Consider the following 19595-nt stretch of genomic DNA (forward strand, 5'->3'; position numbering starts at 1 on the left):
TGGTCTTTTTACTTAGATATATGATCTTTGGCATATAAGTATATCACATCAAGGCAGGGAGTAATGTTTTAGATAGGTGACCTTTGACCTTGACCTTTGGCCCCGAGGACAAATAACATTAAAGATTTTGCAAAATAGCATAAAAACTTTGTCTTGGCCATATTGTTTTTGTCTTTTACCAAAATATCTGATTTTTGGTATGTAAGTATATCACATTAAAGTAGAGTGTAATTTTCAAGATAGGATACGTTTGACCTTGATCTTTGACTCCAAGGTCAAATGACATTCAAAATTTTGGCCAAATACCATACAAAATTTTGTCTGGGCTAAAATTGTTTTGTCTTTGCACTTAGACATCTGATATTTGGTATGGGATTATAAAACCTGAAGGTCAGGCATCACATACTAGGGTGGTTGGCATTTGAACTTGACTTTTGACCTCATGTTCAAATAACATACAATAGTTTGATGCCATTCATACAAATTTTTTTCCATACCATAACGCTTTTTGTCTTTTGACCTAGAGTTCTAATATTTAGTATGTTGGTATATCCTCTCAAGGTGGAGTGTTGCGTACCAGAATAGATGAAATTTTACCTGAATTTAACCTGTCAACCTCATGGTCAAATAAGATACACATTTTCGCAAAATACCACCCAAAATTTTGCCTGTGCCATAACTTTTTTGCATTTTACTAAGATATCTGACATTTGGTATGTGGGTATTTCACGCCAAGGTTGAGTGTCATGTAGCAAGGTGTGTGACTTTTGAACATGACCGTTGACCTTATGGTCAAATGACATACACAATTTTGGCTTAAGTTAATGACTGATTTCATGCAATATTTCACCTCACAGTATGTCGTAAATATAAAGAATCACTTGCCCTTTATCACCTGATTGTGCATAACTCCAGTAGCTGTACTAATCTTTTACATCTGTTATGGAATATTTGTTCTCTTAATTTCAATTGAGAACTCTGAGCTTAAATAATTATACCCCATGCAATGCAGTTGCGCAGGGTATAATATGTTTGACCCGCCCGTCTGACCGTCAGTCCATCAGTCCATCTTAAGTTTTCCATACTTTTTTTTAAACACTTGCAGATATTGAAATATTTTTTGGTTAACAAGTTCACCATGATAAGTTAAAGGTCAAGTTTACTTTTCGATAATTTTTACCGAAATTACGGGCTTTGTAATTCACAGAAATAACCATTTTCCTGACTTTTTTTCTGAACATTTGCAGATATTGACATGATATTCATTATAAATTAACCGTGATAAGTTACATTACAAGTTTGTGTTTGGTTTCACTTCGATGATTTTACCGAAATTACGGGCCTTGAACAAAATTTATAGAAATAATCGTTTTAAGGACTTTAAAGTTCTTATGGATGCCGTCATGGACTATGCAAGGAAATGGATATAACGAGAACAAGAAGACATTGGTTCTCTGTCCGAGTTGTTAAAGGCCATGAGGTCTTTAATTTTGAAACAAATGGAAATTTTAAGTGGGTCAATGAGTGCCAAGACTACATCAGTTTTCAAAGACCCCGATGTAGCAAAAACACTGTCTACCATACATGACAAATATGTTGTCGTACCAGCAGGCAATGCCCAAACCAACATTGTTTTTGTCTGCAAAACGTTTTACATCCAATGTTTATTATCAGAAGTAGACGTAGAAAATAATAGCAGTGATAAGACCTATACTGCTACCACAATCTCCAAAGAAGAGATTGTGGAAAACCATACATCTGTGCTATCCTCTTTTGGTCTCTCTACCAAGGACGATGATTGTGATTTACCGTCTATGTACTGGATTCCTCAACTCCACAAGAATCCATACAAACAACGTTTCATAGCTGGATCTGCAAAATGTACCACCAAACCTCTTCCAACTTTTAACTTCTATACTCACAACTGTCAAAGAGGGTCTGCAGTCCTACCACAACACTTGTTACTCCCGTAGTGGTATTAATTCAATGTGGATCCTGAAACATTTGAAAGATCTTTTGGAGACAATTAGTTCAAGACTATTATCTGAATACAATAGCATTAAAACCTATGATTTGTCAACACTATATACTTCTATTCCCCATACGCAGTTAAAATCTCGACTTAAAAACATTATACATCGTTGTTTTTCCAAAAAAGATGGTACACCTAGATACAAATATATAGTTCTTGGTAGAGATTCCTCATACTTTGTAAGAAATAATTCCAAATCATCTTCCAAATATACAGAGGAAGATGTGTACGAAATGCTGGAATTTAGTTAGAAGAGGTTGGTTTTCTCATAGTATATTTAAGCTCATCTGGGACGAAGGTCATTGTGAGCTATTGCCATCACTTTGTGTTCGTTGTAGTTGTCTGTTGTCATTGTGGACTTATTCAAAAATCTTTTTTTAAATTTTATTTTCTTGCAATCTTTTCTATACCTGATTTAACACTCTTCTTCCTTTTTTAGCTCACCCATGTACAACTTTGAAAATCTTCTTTTCTAAAACCATTTATGATCATTGAATGAAAATAAGAATAATAGTTCTTTAGTGTAATGTGCTCAAAATGACTGTTGAGATTTTTAATCCGTGAATAGATATGGCTGCCTATACTAAAAATGGAACTTAGGGGTCACAAGACAGGTTTTTGAATAAAAATAAAATTCTGGTTCAGGTTATAAAAATGCTATGAAAAGCATTTTCTGCATTTGACAATTTAGTTGATTTTAACTTAGCCTGTCTGATTCCTGAAGTTTGATCAAATAAGCAAATGGTTAACCAGGTGAGCGATTCAGGCTATCTTGAGCCTCTAGTTATCTAGGTCCTTCTAAATGTAAACAGCTACAAGTAATAGACGTCGGGTAACAGGCAAGTAAAGAAACATTTGTTATTTTTAGCTCTCCTTGCTGAAGGCCAAGTAAGCTTATGCCATAATTTGGCGTCCCTCCTCATCGACAAATTTTCGAAATTCTCCTCCTCTTGATGATTGTGCACAAAATGACTGTTGGGATTGATGATTCGTGAAAAAAAAACATATCCGCCGTTACTAGCAATAGAACAAAGGTGTCTAAAGGCATTGTTTTTGAAAATAACTTAAAAAACTGTTGCCTTTAGCGTAATTCTGACAGGGGATAATATTGTCCAGGATTAAGAGAAAACCTATGCCGAAATTCTGCAAACGATATTTACAACTGATGTAGGAGTTATGACCCTATACAAGTTTTTATGACATTCCTCGTATGTACAACTTTGAAAATATTCTCCTAAAAAAACAATTGTTTTGTATGGTATTCCACACAAAACAAATGTTGGGATTCTTGATCCATGACAAAAACATAACCCCTGTTACTAAAAATAGAACGTAAGGGTCAGAAGGCAATTTTTTTGCAAACAACTCAAAGGTTGTTGCCTTTTTTGGAGGGTTATATAGTTCAGCATCATAAGATTGGCCAATACCGACACGATTCGTCTTCTGAAACAATTCTAATTTTTTCCACGTGTACATGTGCAATTTTGAAAAGCTTCTTCTCTAAAACCATATAAGATCAGTTAATGGAAATAAAGCACGTCAAAAGTTGATATGTTTTTTGACCATGAGGTCAAAGGTCAATTTCAAATGTCAACCAATCTAGCACGAGGCGCCTCGCCTTGAGAAAACGTAATCCCATACCAAATATCAGATGTCTAAGTAAAAAGACAAAAGAAAATTATAGCCCGGACAAAATTCTGTATGATATTTGGCCAATATTTTGTATGTCATTTGACCTTGGATTCAAAGGCCAAGGTCAGAAGTCATCCAATCTAGAACATTACACTCTAACTTGATGTGATTTACTTAAATGTCAAACAGGTCAGATATCTAGGTAAAAAAAACAAAAGGTACAGACAAAATTGTGTATTATATTTAGCTAAAATTTGTATGTGATTTGACCTTGAGGTTAAGGGTCAAGGTCAAAGGTCACCCTTTTTGATACGTGACACCGAGAGGATATATCAACATACCAAATATTAGAAGTCTAGATCAAAAGACAAAAAAGTTATGGTCTGGACAAAGTTTGTATAAAAAGTGTTCAGAAGAAGAAAAGTCTTTACGGGGGTGATTTAAGGTACAAATGAGCAAAAAACAAAAGATATGCTACATATTTTTATTTTTGATATGTTTCAATGGAGAGTATCTACTACACATCCATGCATACATTTAATTAATATCTTCTTGCTCTTGTTAGCAAAATGGTCTGAACATAGTCTATTTTTGTATATTTCAAATTGTTAAAAATTAAAACTTTTGGTTGCTATGGTAACCAGATCTAAACCAATCAGATTGCTTTGTACTTTATTGTAAATTGCTTTCCATAAGATACACTTCATTGATACAATTATTTAGTTTGTTAAATATCGTCCATTAGACATAAAAAATACATTCAAATTGTGACATTTGTGTGATTATTAGGCCATAAATTGGAGGTTGCTAAGGAGTGGTTGTTGCTGTGGTAACGGTGAAAACATTTTTTTATTTTTTCATATTATTCATCGTTTTTCTTATATATCCAACTGATTTAAAGTCAATTTGGATAAAATATCTGACATCAATAAATCACTTTCAGTGAACATTGCATGATTCTTAGGTGGACTGCTACTTAAATACATCTTGACCTTCCCTCACCAGTCATGATAAACAATAACATAATGTTTAAGCAGACGACACTTTTCACATAAAGTCTCCATTATTGAGATTTTTGCTCTCAAAAACTAAATGATCAAACTAAATAAATGATTGTTGAAAACTGTAGTAAAAAATGATTTTAGGACTTGGTAGAATTGGTTGTTGTAACCTTATTACTGCAACATATTCATCTCTTATTTTTATCTCTCTCTTTCAGTGAGTGTTTTCCTTTCCACCACCTTTACAGCATTGACCATAGCAGTATATTTGTTCCTGATATATAGAACCTACAAACAGGATTTAAATAGAATGTACAGGGGAGACTTTTCTTTTCTGCCCAAAAAGATGAAGGAAATGTTAAATAAAGATTATGTCGTAAGAGTTTCAATATCTTACATTCACATGGATTATGAAGGTCAAAATTATGACACTGTTTTGTCTTCCATAAACCATTTAAAGCAAATAATAATTGCAGTAAAAGTCTAAAAGAGTAATTATATCTTATATTCAAATAGGGTTTTTTTGTGTCTGTATGCACATTTATCACTCAGGACACTTAAGAAAACCCCAAAGCTACGAAATATTAGACAAATTATATGTCAAAAGATTATCAACATTTTACATCCACATGATTTTAGTAGGTTCTAAATATTATAGAGCAGCGCCTTAAATTCCGTTCGTGCCTTTATGAATAAATGTAGCTTCTTGAAGTAAAAAGCTAAAAGAAGAGTTAAATCTCTCTTTTTTTTCCAGATTCAAAGTCTAAAGTATTCAGGGATCCAGATAGCATACATGTTTGGGTGTAAGTAGCAGGGTTTTGAATATACAACATCGTTATCTTATTACAGACACTACCTCACAGTGTAACACAATTATAGGTGTTTCGATTTAATTCATATACTAAGTATGTCTATGTACTACATACTAATGTTCTACCGTTCCAAATTCTTGTAACTTACCGGAACAGTTATACTGAACCAACACGTTACAGCCAGTAATGAAGTAGGCATCAGGAAATACTTTTGATTACATCAATATCACCTGATGAACTGCCGTAGGTAGTAAACTGGACAATTAACAAAACATCATGGGTTGACCAACTCTATTACTATATTACTAAGATAATCTCATGGACGAACACCAGACACGGAAAATAGACATACACAACAAAGAACATGAATTAACTAAAATCTTACATACAAAGTAACAAAAGCAAATGAGCAACTCGGACTCCAGTAAAAACTGGGAGCATTGACCAGGTGCACCGGTAGGGTAAGCGTCCTCTGCCTTTCTAGAAATACCCGCCGAGTTGCTCATAAAAAGTCAAATCCGGGTACACAAATGAGGAAAGGAAAAATTGTGACTCGTTGAATAACGCAGTTTTCATAGCGCAGATGGATACACCATAACCATCCACGGGTTCATAATGATGACCATAAATATTCTGTAGTGATGACTTCAATCTTCAATCTTGTAACAACATAACCCTATTCCAGAATCCTAATTGTTAGAATAGACTTCTAGCGCGATAGAAAAAGTCTGCGTAGTTTCGGCAAGCTCTGGCATAACGTATGAGCTGTGATATGAACAAAATATGAAGCCAAATCCATCTTCGAGAGATTGTACAATGTACAATATAAGAAGCCCCAGTATTGTAGGTATTTCGAAATTTGTAAAACTGCAAATTTGATAAATTTTATATTTATTTCGGGGTCAAAACTTGTACCGACACGTTATTTCCGCATTTGAAGTCTGCGTCATGATCATGTTCTAAAACAGCATTAATGGTCCAGTAGTTTCAGCGATTGGTTGATCTAGTGATTTAAGATAGTTTGACCCCCTATATGTTGAATTTTAGCAATATATCTCAATATTTGGTCATAAATGATAATAAAGCAAACTGTAACATTCCCACTTTATAAACATTTCTAACGCAAGACAACGCATCCCACATCTAATTCGCCTCTGCAACATCGAATGAAGCTTCCCAATGAACTTACTTTACTCAAGAACATTCTACTGGTTTTCCAACACCATCATACAATATACAGTAAAACCTGTCTAACATGTACTCTGAATAAACCGAAGACCCTTCTAAAACACTATTTTGTGGAATTCCGTCGTTACAGTTTAAATGTATTTTGAACATCGGAGTAAATCGGACACCTGTTGAAAGCAAACAAACTCTTCAGTTAAAACAGGTTTCACGGTATTCTGAAACCTTTAAAAAAAATTGTATCGTATCTGGTCAGTGATATGTAATGATTTGATGTAGTAGTACAAAGGAACCAGTAGTTTACTGAGGACAAAACTTGCACCTCCAAAAAGACAACAAGGCCCTTTTTTCGGGTCTTTGTCCACTTGTTTAATGTTTATTTCCGGATGAGATTGTACATGACTTATCCAGTGGGTAACTACTGTTCAGCATATAAATCTTTGCTCAGATCGTAATAAAGTTTTATTGATTTTTCAGGTTCTGTAATCTTGTTTCTGGTTATACTGATGGTTTGCTTTGCATTGGCATATTTCGTGGTTCTTCCGATTGCGGGGAAAGTGTCAAATGTCTTTTTAAGTCCTTTAAAATATTTCGCGTAAGTTGATAGTAAAGAGGTATCAAAGTAAAGGACAAAAAATCTAAAATACAGGAGTTTATATAATGACGAAAAATATCAATTCATCAGAACAGAAGACACATCAGAATCCAAAGACATGAGCAAAACCTATTAACAGAAAACAGGGACAGGAAATGTGTAGAATAAAATAATTTTGGATAAAAGGACCGAAAATTAATAACACAACGCACAACACATGAAACCTAAACGTATAAACAAAGCACGAACCCATCTTACTACCAGAGGAAACCTCAGTTGCTCCACCACTTTAGAATGCTGTAAACTTACAAATATATACAACCAGGTTCCTTCTCCCTTCGTCAAGTGCTTTATTTTTCGAAATTATATGTTGATATCAATTTCATCAAAATGTTTTTTGCGAGTTTCCCAACAAATTATTCAGATGTCTTTTCTCGGATTGATTTTGGTTTTGATTGATGTTTAGATGAATTTTTAAAAAGCCGTAGAATGTAAATGTTTAACTTATTTATTATGGTATCTTTCAGTTTCATAAATTCACTTATTTCTTTGTACAATAGAATGCAAAGGTTAACGCTGATTTGATCAAATTACGGTAAAACATCGCCGATATATCAAAATATATGGACAATCGGAGTCCTCGGAATTCATGATCAAATCGTAAAAAGATATATAACAGATGCGATTACCACACATAATCTTAATAACATAGAATAAAATACAATTATGAATTAAAGAGTAAAGATAACAAACAAACAAACAAAAACAAAAACAAAAAACAAAAAACAAAAAAAAAACAAAAACAAAAAAATAGCACACGACCAAATTCCGGTAATCGTCAAAATAGTTAGACAGTCAATCCATCTATTTGCAAACATCCGTGAGATAAATATGCTTCATATTGATCAAATGAATTGTGATGAATACCATATAACTACTGTAGACAACCACAATGATGTATAATCCTGATTAAGAACTTATTAGAAAATATTCCTGCTAAACTAAAAGAATCTATTTCCAACAATAATATATTAAGTGTAAAAATGAATTACCACAAAGATTGGGGAAGTTTACAATTGGGAAGTCACTTTATTATCAAATTATTGAACTTGTTTCCGTGTTAGTTTATCGTGTGAATCTTTTTTCTTGTAGGCCATTATTTATAGCAAAGTATGCCTTCAACTTGTTAGAAGGATGGTATGTAAGCAGGCGATTCGTTCATCATGAAACATCAAATACAGAGCTGGACCATAGTCATGATAAAAGCTGCCTTGCTCTAAAAAATAGGTTTGTATGGTTGTTGTTTTATCTTTAAAAGTATATGTTTGTGAAGAACTAGCAGACGTATTTTTTTGGTAAAAACCCTGATTGGTTCCAATTAGTAATTATAATTATAATATCAGATTAATATGAGACATGCACTGCAAATTTCCGAAGAATATCGCCCGTACACCCATTTCCGCCACCTTGAGGAACTTTTGGCGGCAAATAATATATTAGATATATATAAATCCCAGTTCACCATTGTTGACATTGTCTTAAAATTAAGCTCACTCAAGGGCATACTAAAGCGGATATGCTTGCACATTGATGATGCATGGATATATAATCTCTTGTATAATAGAAACTTTAGGTGATTAATTCTGTTTCCAAGTATTAGGGTATTTTCTTAAAATATTCATTTTACGTTTATTTTACTTATTACTAATTGATAAGTAGAATTAATGCTCTCTCCAAACGATCATGTATGAAATGTTACGGCGAATAGAATAGTTTACTACAGAAAAAAAGATTTTGTTTTCTTTCCACTGAATGTCTACTACCTCATATAAAATGTCTTAGGTAGTTGACTGGACAATAGATTAGGGAAACTGTCTAATTAAAATATAAATTTCCTTAAATTCCAGTCAATTTAAGTGAAGAAAAACTGTATACTCCCGAACATCAACATTGAATGCGCTGTAATGTACAATGTTTCCATATTTCAGACATTCATTCAACGTGGTGAGCTACTTCTTGTTTTTCTTTCACACAATCATTGGAGTTTTTGGCTGTATAAAACGTATTCTAATTGGTGCAGCCATTGGAGTACTAACTGTGGCAAGACTTGATGGTGCTAGCTTACCAAAGGGATATGAACATTTAGATACTGGTACATGTATATATAAATTGAGAAATATTTTGTTTGTTTCTTTGTTTTGTTTTGTTTTTTTATTAAAGTTTTTTTGGTTTTTTATTAAGCTTACTGTATAATAACAATATTAAAAACAAATTTATTTCTTGGAATCATATAGGTCAAGTACTGCCAAATTTTATATCGTTTTAAGAGTATACAAGGGAACTAATATTCAAGCGGAAATCAAAAGAATGTAATCCAGAGATAAAGAACAGACACATATAACAAAGAACATAAAGTAACTAAAATAATTCATGCAAAGTAACAAAAGTAAATGGGCAACTCGCATGGACCAGGTGCACCGGTAGAGGAAGCGACCTCTTCGAGACACCAGCCGAGTTGTCCATGAAAATTCAAGTCCAGGGTAGACGAAAGAGGAAAGAAAAACTATGACTCGTTTAACAAATATGTTTTCATGGTAAAGATGGATACACCGTAAGGACCCAAGAGTTCATGATGACGACCATAAAACGTCTGTATTGATGACTTCAATCTTGTAGCAATATAGCCCAATTTAGAAGCCTAATTGTAGGAACTCTAGCGCGATACAAAAAGTCTGCATAGTTTCGGCAAGCTCTGGCATAACGTATGAGTTGTGATATGAAAACTTCATACGCAGGTGCTGAAGGGATGTTGCCACAGACGAAAGGAAAATTGACAATTCTGAATGAAAAGTCATCATGTTTGTCGTAAAGGTTGGTCAATAGTTTTCCATTACAATAGATCTTTAAGTGTAGGTCAAGATATAAGGCTGCCTTCACAGTAGTGCAGTGATCTTTATCTCAAGTTATTTGGGGTAGATGCGATGGATCAATTTTCCAAAACTAGGATTGTTCAACGAAAAAACGTCATCTATATAGCAGAAACTGAGATTTAACTTAGAGAAATTTGTAGTTTAAATGGTAAGTTGGCACCTCGAGTTTGTAACCATTGTACTTCTTGTATACAAGTAAGTATTGAATTAAGATTGTCCTACGTATTTGATTTCAATGCTGCTGATGACAGGTTACTATTTGAAGCACGTGTACAGCATATCTTTAGCAATATATATGATTGGTATGTTCGTATTTATTCAGGCAATAGATATTGATTTTAATTATTTCAGTTCCATTGGCTTTACATTTGTTTTGCAGGTTATTCAACATACGTTGGGCTTATCATGGTAGAATTATATCACAGAAACCCCATTCTATTGGTATTTTGTGACCAACTGTTAAGGAAAACAGGTCACAGTGAAATAACAGATATATCATTAAAAACACCCGGTGAAAACAGGAGTTACCAAAGGAGTATTTCTGACAATATCGGAAAGAAGAGTAAAAACTTAATGGTACGGAATAGATGGTTTAAGGTGTATACATTAGTGAACAATCCGTCTATTAGACCACATTTAAAGTGGAAAGGTGACAGAAGTTTAGACGATGTCAAGGTGGAAATCAAAGTTGATGATTCCTCAACAGCATAAAGTGGGACGTTTTTGTGACTGTTGAAACACGTTTATGTAATATAGCTGTCTGACATGTACAATAAACAAGAATTCATTAACACTTTATTAATAAACTCGTTTTGAACATTAACTGTCAGATTTGGAAAGCGTTTTGAAAATTGGCTTTTTTCTGATGGCTTCTAGAATCTGTTAAGGAAAATAGATCAAAGACATATTAAAAACCCCTGGTGAAAATAGGAGTTACCAAAGGAGTATTTCTGACAATATCGGAAAGAAGAGTAAAAACTTAATGGTACGGAATAGATGGTGCAAGGTATATACATTAGTGAACAATCCGTCTATTAGACCACATTTAAAGTGGAAAGGTGACAGAAGTTTAGACGATGTCAAGGTGGAAATCAAAGTTGATGATTCCTCAACAGCATAAAGTGGGACGTTTTTGTGACTGTTGATATACATTTTATGTTACATAGCTATCTGACATGTACAATTAACAATAAATTCCTAATACTTTCCTCCTTCAATAAACTCTTTTTGAACATTAGCTGTCAGATTTGGAAGTCGTTTTGAAATTATGAAATGATTTATGGAGTCTATTATCACTTTTTCTACTATATATAAACATATTGATTTTGTATAAGTACATATCTATTACAACCTTATATATACATTAATATATACATTATTATGCTAGAAGCTCTATTAATAATATTCTTTTTACGACGCAGTCGGTATAGTTTCGCTTTTAACCCTTTGACCTTAAAGACTCTTCTATGGAAACGGAAGTCACATGATCGCAATTCTATTTCTCGATTGGCCAAAAAATGATAGTGGCGTTCGAAAAAATTGTATTGAAAATTATAAGTAAAAAGAACAAATTTTACTGCGTCGGCTACATTTTTTAAAGATAGTACTTCTTTATCTTGTCTTGAATAATTATCAATTATACAAGTTTTTAATGTTGATATTCCATGAGGGCCCTATTAGCTGAAGAAACTTTCATTTTATTTCTTGTTTTCCTTGGGAGAATATCAATGAGCTGATTTTATAAATTGTTCATTTTTTCATTTGTTTGTGTAACTGATATGGGGCCAAAAAGCTATTGACACCTTATGCATAGATATGTCACGTACTATTAGTTTGATGACAAGTGATGACTTGTATGTTAGCCGAGTTCTTCCATATGTTAAACTTCTGTATAGTACATGTAAAAAATGCAACCATCCATTTTTATTAAACACGGAACCATATATATGACAAAAAGTCATTTTTTTTTATTCATTGTGTTTAAATTTGAAATCGATGTTCCGGATAATAATATTACGGTTACTTTTTTATATTTTATAACCCAGTATTTGTACTAAGACCTTTCTGGGTAAAGCCAGAAAGGTTTATTCCTGTATCACATTAAAACCAAAAAGATGTCTGAATTTAAGGAATTAACAAGGTCATATTAACGGTTTTTTATGAATAAGATTAAAAATTATTGAAATACTGTAAACGCATCAATTTCGTGGTGGGCTAACTTTCGCTATTGTTGCGATGGACAGAAAGCCGAGAAAAGAGATTTTTAACACTACATATCAACCGCGAAAACCAATACGTTTACAGTATATAGTAAAATTTGTGTTCACACTCAAAGCAATTCGGCCATTACAACTGGACTGAAATATGTAACTTTCTGACAGATATCAATCAGGGTCTCGGTGCTTCTACTGGTACATCGTGCAATCAAATAGGTTACCGTTATACTGACATCGTCTTCTATAAATACAAGCAACAGCAAACCATTCTCGTCTGTTACAGGCAAAGTTCTTACAGTTCAAATCGTGCGCACGTTGTTATAGAACTGCTTCCGGTTCGGCTATAAACTGATCTTTTTCTATTTGTTATTTGTTTACTTTAAAATTTTAAAGGTATAATGTAGTTGATGCATGTTAAAAACTATATTTTAAGTTTACCTAAGGATTAGTGACAAATTCAGAAATGAATCAGAAATGTCTAAAAGTAAAAAATCATAAAAAGCAATGTTCGACACTATGTAACCCATATATTTAATTGTACATATCAAGGATGGTGTAGAAATATCTTAACTATTCAAAAATTGGTGTGGAATGTTCAGCAAAGTTTTCCAGATATTTTAGTTCCAACATTACCTGTCAACAGTTATTTCCCTTCACTATGCACTTTCCGATTTTATTTATCATTTTATCGTTATTTGCAATATATATGATTGGTATGTTTTTGTATTTAGTGCTAGATAAAAAAATGTAATTATATAGTTGTATCTTTCCTCCTGCTGTACAAGCTGTACTTAAAATCATTAGTCACTATTTTGTTCCCCGTGGCAGCGCGGAAAGAGACTTAGAAATACCAGTTTCCGTGCGTCCGTCCGTCCGTTCGAGCCTTGTGAACGCAAATCCTCAGACACTGCTGAATGCATTTTGTTCAAATTTTGTAGGGTTGTTAGTCACCATATGTATTTTATCATATTCTACCACCATTTTTTGTTTGACAAATTTTACGAGAATTATTGGCTTGTGGTGACTTTGTACATGGTTCATCATAGGAACACTTTGTGGAAGCAACTCCTCAAAGACTATTGAATGGATGTTGTTCAAACTTTGTAGTGTTGTTAGACACCATATGTAGTTGATCGTATTCTACCGCAATTTTGATGCGGCAAATTTAAGGGGAGTTATGGGACCTTGGTGAATTTTTACATGGTTTTCTAGTATGAACACTTTACGGGCGCAACACCTCGTAGACCGCTAAAAGAACTTTGTTTAAACTTTGTGGGATTGAATACAGCTGAAATATTGCTGCTCGGACGTTAAACCCCAACAATCAATCAATCAATTGTTAGTAACCATATTGCACCGCCGATTGGGCAAATCTTACAAGTTGAGGGATTTGATTTTCTTATGTTAAACTATAGGAACATTTTGTTTTTTATACAATAAACAATAACAGTAAAGAATTTGTAGGATTGAAAGTCACCATACGTGTATTTAGTTTATTATATTGACCCGCAGTTTCGACCAATTTAAAATTTTACCGGAGTTATTGGGCTTTTACACGTCATTTTGTGTGCGGGGTGGGGGTAAGTTGCTTCCGGGAGCAATCTTGTCATCCTTTCATCTAACTATTTAGGCTATAAACCATACAGAAGAAAGGTAATCAAAGAAAAATGAGAGTGTCACAATAATTATAATTGATAACAAGTTAGTTGTCAGCAGCCATTGCAAAGGAAAAGGAAGTTGTCGTTCTCCATTTTGCATTCATCCATTTTTTATGCATTGTATTGTTATGAATTGATTGCAGTTTTTATTGTTTTCTTTGACCAGAACTAGGAGCCATTTTCTAATTAAGGGTAAAACCAAAATCAAATGATAATACTGGCTTTAGTGATCTTTTAACTCTCAACATCATAAACAAAAACAAATGATAAACTTGCTAGTTTTTATCTTCAACAACGAACAAAAACAACAAAATAATGCATGATAATATACTAACTTTAATCAAAAGACTCTGATTACAGTTCAGTATTAAAAAAAAACACAATACGATTTGTTTGAAACATTCAAAACAATACCGACTGTCCGACCGGATAAATATGATATAGACAATACATTAAATGAGCTAATATGAAAAACAGTGGCTCCATTAAAGGTACAATGTTAAAATACCTTGAAGTTTACAAACTTTGAAAAATATCAACTGGACGATAACAATTTTATGTATTGGGTACGTTTGATCCGAACGAAATGTATTGACAATTTGTCAATTAAAAAATAACTTGTTTCAAAGCAAAATCTCATACTGCATAAAAATCAGGAAAAGTTAACTACAGCAAGATTTAGAATTAAAAATGGAATTAAATACAAATAAAATACCAATAAACGTGATTGAACACAGACAATGAGGTGAAAATGTTCGGCCTAACGGCTTTTGTCAAGGGTAGAAAGTACTGAATGTGGAGAGAAAGATCACTGTTTTCCCAGACTATAAAGACCCTCCTTGTTCATAAAAAATGATTTGAACAATTTTGTTTATAGTTTATACCGTGCAAAACAGAAAATCGCAGGGGATAGTGTTGAACTTTTCTTGTTTGATGACAAAGACCGACTTGAACTGAGAGGGATATCAGATATGGATTCAAATTTCTATTGAAATTTAAAATCACCTTCTCAGTTGTCCGGTAAACTACATACGGCATTTCATGAGGTAATGACCTTTCAATTGAAAGACGACCAGCTTTACTTGGGGTTAACTTTTTTACTTGTTTAAAACTAAAAACAAAGTTGACTATTGATCTTACTCAAAATTAATGTAGTGAAATTACGGTAATGTCAACATTCTGCACAATTCACTATTCTTACAATATGTTTAAAAGTATCAAATAGAGCATTATTAAACTTTGAAAATATCAATGTAACATTTAGCTTTTAAAAGTACTTGCTTCGAAAAATCTTGCAAGTCAATATGCAAGGTCAAATATTTGAATGTATACTATTCAAAACCAACAATATCAAGAATTTTTCAGAATTTAGATGGGCTAATTCATCCCTTTAGTGCCAAGCATTTACTCTTTTGCGTCAACTAATTAGGAATAGACTAAATTCATTCACTAATGACTAGTGTAGGATATGAATATGAACTTCATTTCTTGATCACTTAAGGAATGACTGTAATATTTTTTGGTCTTTGAATAAACAAAATCAATCACGTGATGCACACCAGGTAACCTGCAAATATCTCTGGTAAACAGGTATAATGAAAATGAATATGTTGTGAACACATATTTGATATATCATCAAATAATGTGAAGATATGAAGTGACCGACGATAGAAATTTTCAGACAGTGCTAAAACGAACAATATACGCAAAAAAGAACTGTTCAAAGTATTTACAACTATACACAATTAAGTTATTTTGACAACAAAATAATTGAAAAAAAATGGAGCGTTCTAATTTGAAGTGTTTAAAAACATTTGTACTTACGGAACATTATGTTTCTATATAATTGTTGCAATTTCGATAAAAACGTTTTTAAAGTATCGAACGGGAATATCTCACGACAGTGTTTTTCTAGCCAAAAAATAACAAGCATCAATACAGCATCATTTAATCCATCCTAGACCTCTAAAAAATGTAAATGACCATTTCGCTTTTGGAGATGTCGTTAAGTCGCTATTTACTGAATCTTGTTCTCTGACCTGTACAACACTGCCAAGATCGTTTATATAAGCTGAATCAAAGTTTTGAATATTTATATCTTCCCCCGATACAGTGCTTTGGGGAATACTATTTTGTATGTCTCGAAAGCTTCCAGGGTTTAGCTGGTTCTGTAAATTCCTTTGCAATGCACCATTATCTTGGTTTGCATTCTCTCCACACGGTTCTCCGGCACCGTCGCCAGTGTACCTTTGTTGTCTTGTTACATCAATAGATGAAAGAAATTCTGTTTCTTGGAATGAGTTAGTTGAACTCATCTTCCTCCCTGGGATGACTTTCGTTTCGCTGTCACTGAATGTTTTCGTTTGGGTTGAATCAAGTTGAATCGGGTACTCTTTAACAGTTTTTGTCGAACTCTCACTGTAATTAAAGTGCATGTACACGTAAACAAATGATGAAGTTTTTATGTTTTGGTATCAAAAAAGGACTCTTGAATAGTTTTAACTTTGTAAAATAATGTCTGCCTACAAAACACTCAAATCCCTCAAATTTCAGTGGAGTATTCAATAAAGTAAGTCAGATCAACAACCTTTAAAAATTAGCAAACGTGCAAACGTTTTTTTTCGTCAACCTGAATTATTATACAAATCGACAATCTGACCACTCCCTCCGAGTATCGATGCACAACGTAGACTATATAAATGTTTGAAAAGCATTTGGGCCATTTTTTAAAAAGAGTCTGACAATAAATAGGCAATTTCTTTAAAAGCTGAAATTTTTCGAAAAACTCTTTTAAAGTCTGTTTATTAAGCCGAATAGTTACTAAAATGCAAACTTTTGTAAAACGAAATGAGAATGGTAAGAGCATTAGTTACAAAAATCGTTGAAAATGTCCAGAATTTCCAACGTTTACAAGAAATAATAAATTATCCTAATACGACTGTTTGTTTTCCTGTGTTCATCGCTGAACTGGCTAAACGGTCTTAAAAAAATTAACATTTCATGTTGTTGTATTACGTTCCAGGTTATTTTTATTATTTTAACAATGTTTTTTTAAAGTTTCATAATAATCATGAATGTTAAATTCATCATTGGTGTGTGTCTTTTTTAAAGGACAGTGTATATTTGTTATAAAAATTTCGTGCTGGTACACTTAATTTTGTTGAAGATTCCCAAATGTTCGAATATATAATCGGTGTATGACGTCTCTGAATGTCATACATATGTCCTTAAGTCGCCAGCACTTTTCTACAAACTAATTACTAGAAATGTTGAATTAATACCTGTATACATCGTTCGATTTAAAAATTATATATCAAACGAGTCACTAAATAAACGTTACCTTATATCATCATATTCTTCTTCTTTTTTTTCTTTCATGCTCCCAAAAATAGTATTTTCTGTCGAAGTTTCAAGAGAGCTAGTTATAAAGCATGATATAAAGTTTTAATGTATGAAATGTATAGAACATAAAGATCTGTGCTGCATTTAGTGTGGATGAATATACAATTCGATTCGAAATCATGCTTTGCATACTTAATTACCTTAAGATACATGTACTTACCCATTCAACAAAAAGTAATAACTTCTTGTGTTTTCATTCCTTTTACCAGACTTAACTTTTTATGAGCAACTCGGTGGGAGTTGTAGAAAAGCAGATGACGCTTACCCCACCAGGTTCATGCTCCCAGTTTTTAGTGGAGTCCTAGTTGTTCATTTACTTTGTTACTTTGTATGTATTATTTTGGTTAGTTTATCTTCTCTGTTGTGTGTGCATCTGTTTTACATGTCTGGTCTTTGTCCTTGGGTTACATTTTATCATTATCGCTAGAATCCATGTACAAGTAATTCAATTTCTTGTTTTGTTTGTTTCTCTTGTTTTTAGTTTTTTTATCCTTTCATTAAAGTCGTTTTAACATTTTAGGTTATAAAACACACAATAACCATTTTTATCTTTGTTTACAGTCAATTTCAACTTTTATGTTTTCAAAGTATTAATCAAAAGGTTAAACCCAGGGATTTTTTAAAGGTCACCTGGACACAAAAGCAAATGAGGTGTTGTAAGGTACTACATGCAGTGGCTAAATTGAAAATGTAGGTATAATTTTAAGTGGGTTTTGTACATTTTCACAATTAATAAATCAATCACCTAGACATTTTCTCACTTCACGTAAAACATCTTCCAACTGTGTAGTTTTTAGGATGAGCATCAGTTCTTTTACTGTAAATTTTCGTTCAATACTGATAAAGGTAAGGATTTCCAAACTCGGATTATTGCTTCTTTCTAAAAAGAGATCAATTCAAGTTGTGAGAAAAAAATTGGCACCACTAACGAACGAAACAAATACACTACAAAATAACTGTCTAAGCAGCAATATGTCAACTTGAGTTTCCATTTGTTTGTTAAAACAATTCATTTCATCTTTCGTCATATGTTGATTATAAGGAGAATCAAATTATGTTTCCTAGACTCAGGTATGCCAAAACAGTCGTGTGAATAACAAACGATTAATATCTTTCAAATAGGGTAGACAACGCATAAAAAGTATATTATATAAAACATGTTTTCTGCATTTCATAATAATTTTCAATAAAATCCAGCTTTCTGTATAATTTAAAAGGCGTGAAATTTCAGTATTTTGCTAATTCGATCAGGTAACTTGTGTTTCCATAGAAGTGTACATTATTTTCGATGGGTAAAATGCAAAACTATATCGACTGCGTAGGAAAAAACTCACCGAGAAGAGTAAACTGCCCCCTACTCCAAAAAAGCATCGACAAGTTTCTCCCACTTTTTTTCTTTATCCAGAGAATATGCCCAGGTCTTGAAAAGTACATTTGGAATACTTTCAAGCTTTGTGTCTGAAAATTGTGGTGCGATAATTGCAATCAATTTATTGTTTTTGATTGTATAGTGGCGTCAATTACAGTATTGATGGCTACAAACAAATATTTGCAAAAGAACTTTTTATATCACACACAGCGCGAATTTGAGAAATTATCGACATATAACAACATAACAGTGCATAACAGTACATAGTCATAGTGTTATAAGAGTACAAATAGTTTCGTCCTTCATACATTTTAAATCATGTAAACCGTCACTGCCAAACACAGAACTTTAATAAATTCCCTTTTTTTTTGGCTAATTTATGAATATCATATGATTATACGATTTTATTTCAAAAATTGTTATAGAGTTCGTTTAAAATATAAAAACCACAAACGTTTTGTTTTATATAACAAATAATTCGAGCAAAGGAAGTGTAACATTTCAACTAATTACTGAAAATGCTTGTTTATTCTGTCAACACGGTAATTGGGATTTTTACTGATGACCGGTGGAACAGTCCCCTACTCATAATTCAAGTGTTTTTATTTTATCAATATTGAATAATCAAAGTTCAAGTGTTTAATTGTTGATTCTAATATGACGTCCTTAACAGGCTTTGAGGCCACAACTGTGGTCGATTTTCGATTGCCATATGAGCAGCACGCGACTTATTGGGCGTGACTTGTGTGTGTATAAATTGCTG

The 19595-nt window shown here is 32.9% G+C and overlaps 2 protein-coding genes across 9 annotated transcripts in view; one reads left to right on the forward strand and one right to left on the reverse strand.

The window, feature by feature from the left end:
- The window catches only part of LOC148602910 (stimulated by retinoic acid gene 6 protein-like), a 30250-nt gene extending 17113 nt beyond the window's left edge, over positions 1 to 13137 (forward strand). For 4 of the 8 annotated variants that reach the window (XM_088552707.1, XM_088552706.1, XM_088552709.1 and 1 more), the window contains 6 exons: positions 4884 to 5041; positions 5420 to 5468; positions 7140 to 7257; positions 8410 to 8544; positions 9246 to 9409; positions 10567 to 13135. In XM_088552707.1, the coding sequence (XP_088408833.1) occupies positions 4884 to 5041; positions 5420 to 5468; positions 7140 to 7257; positions 8410 to 8544; positions 9246 to 9409; positions 10567 to 10898 (956 nt within the window). In that variant the 3' untranslated portion in view covers positions 10899 to 13135. Of the gene's footprint in view, positions 1 to 4883; positions 5042 to 5419; positions 5469 to 7139; positions 7258 to 8409; positions 8545 to 9245; positions 9410 to 10566 lie in introns of all 8 variants that reach the window. The other 4 variants (XM_088552702.1, XM_088552703.1, XM_088552705.1 and 1 more) reach the window with 2 other exon arrangements.
- A 2867-nt stretch (positions 13138 to 16004) lies between these two features.
- LOC148602911 (uncharacterized) lies at positions 16005 to 18334 on the reverse strand. Its single transcript, XM_088553347.1, has 3 exons — positions 18209 to 18334; positions 17402 to 17479; positions 16005 to 16479 (listed from the first exon to the last, which is right to left on the reverse strand). Exons 1-3 carry the CDS (start codon positions 18214 to 18216, stop codon positions 16005 to 16007), a joined length of 561 nt encoding a protein of 186 aa, XP_088409473.1. The 5' UTR covers positions 18217 to 18334.
- Between the last annotated feature and the right edge of the window lie 1261 nt (positions 18335 to 19595).

Source organism: Perna viridis, chromosome 11, assembly GCF_037379345.1.
Source record: "Perna viridis isolate PV_CMFRI_1.1 ecotype Kerala chromosome 11, ASM3737934v1, whole genome shotgun sequence".
In the NCBI taxonomy this organism is placed as follows: domain Eukaryota; kingdom Metazoa; phylum Mollusca; class Bivalvia; order Mytilida; family Mytilidae; genus Perna; species Perna viridis.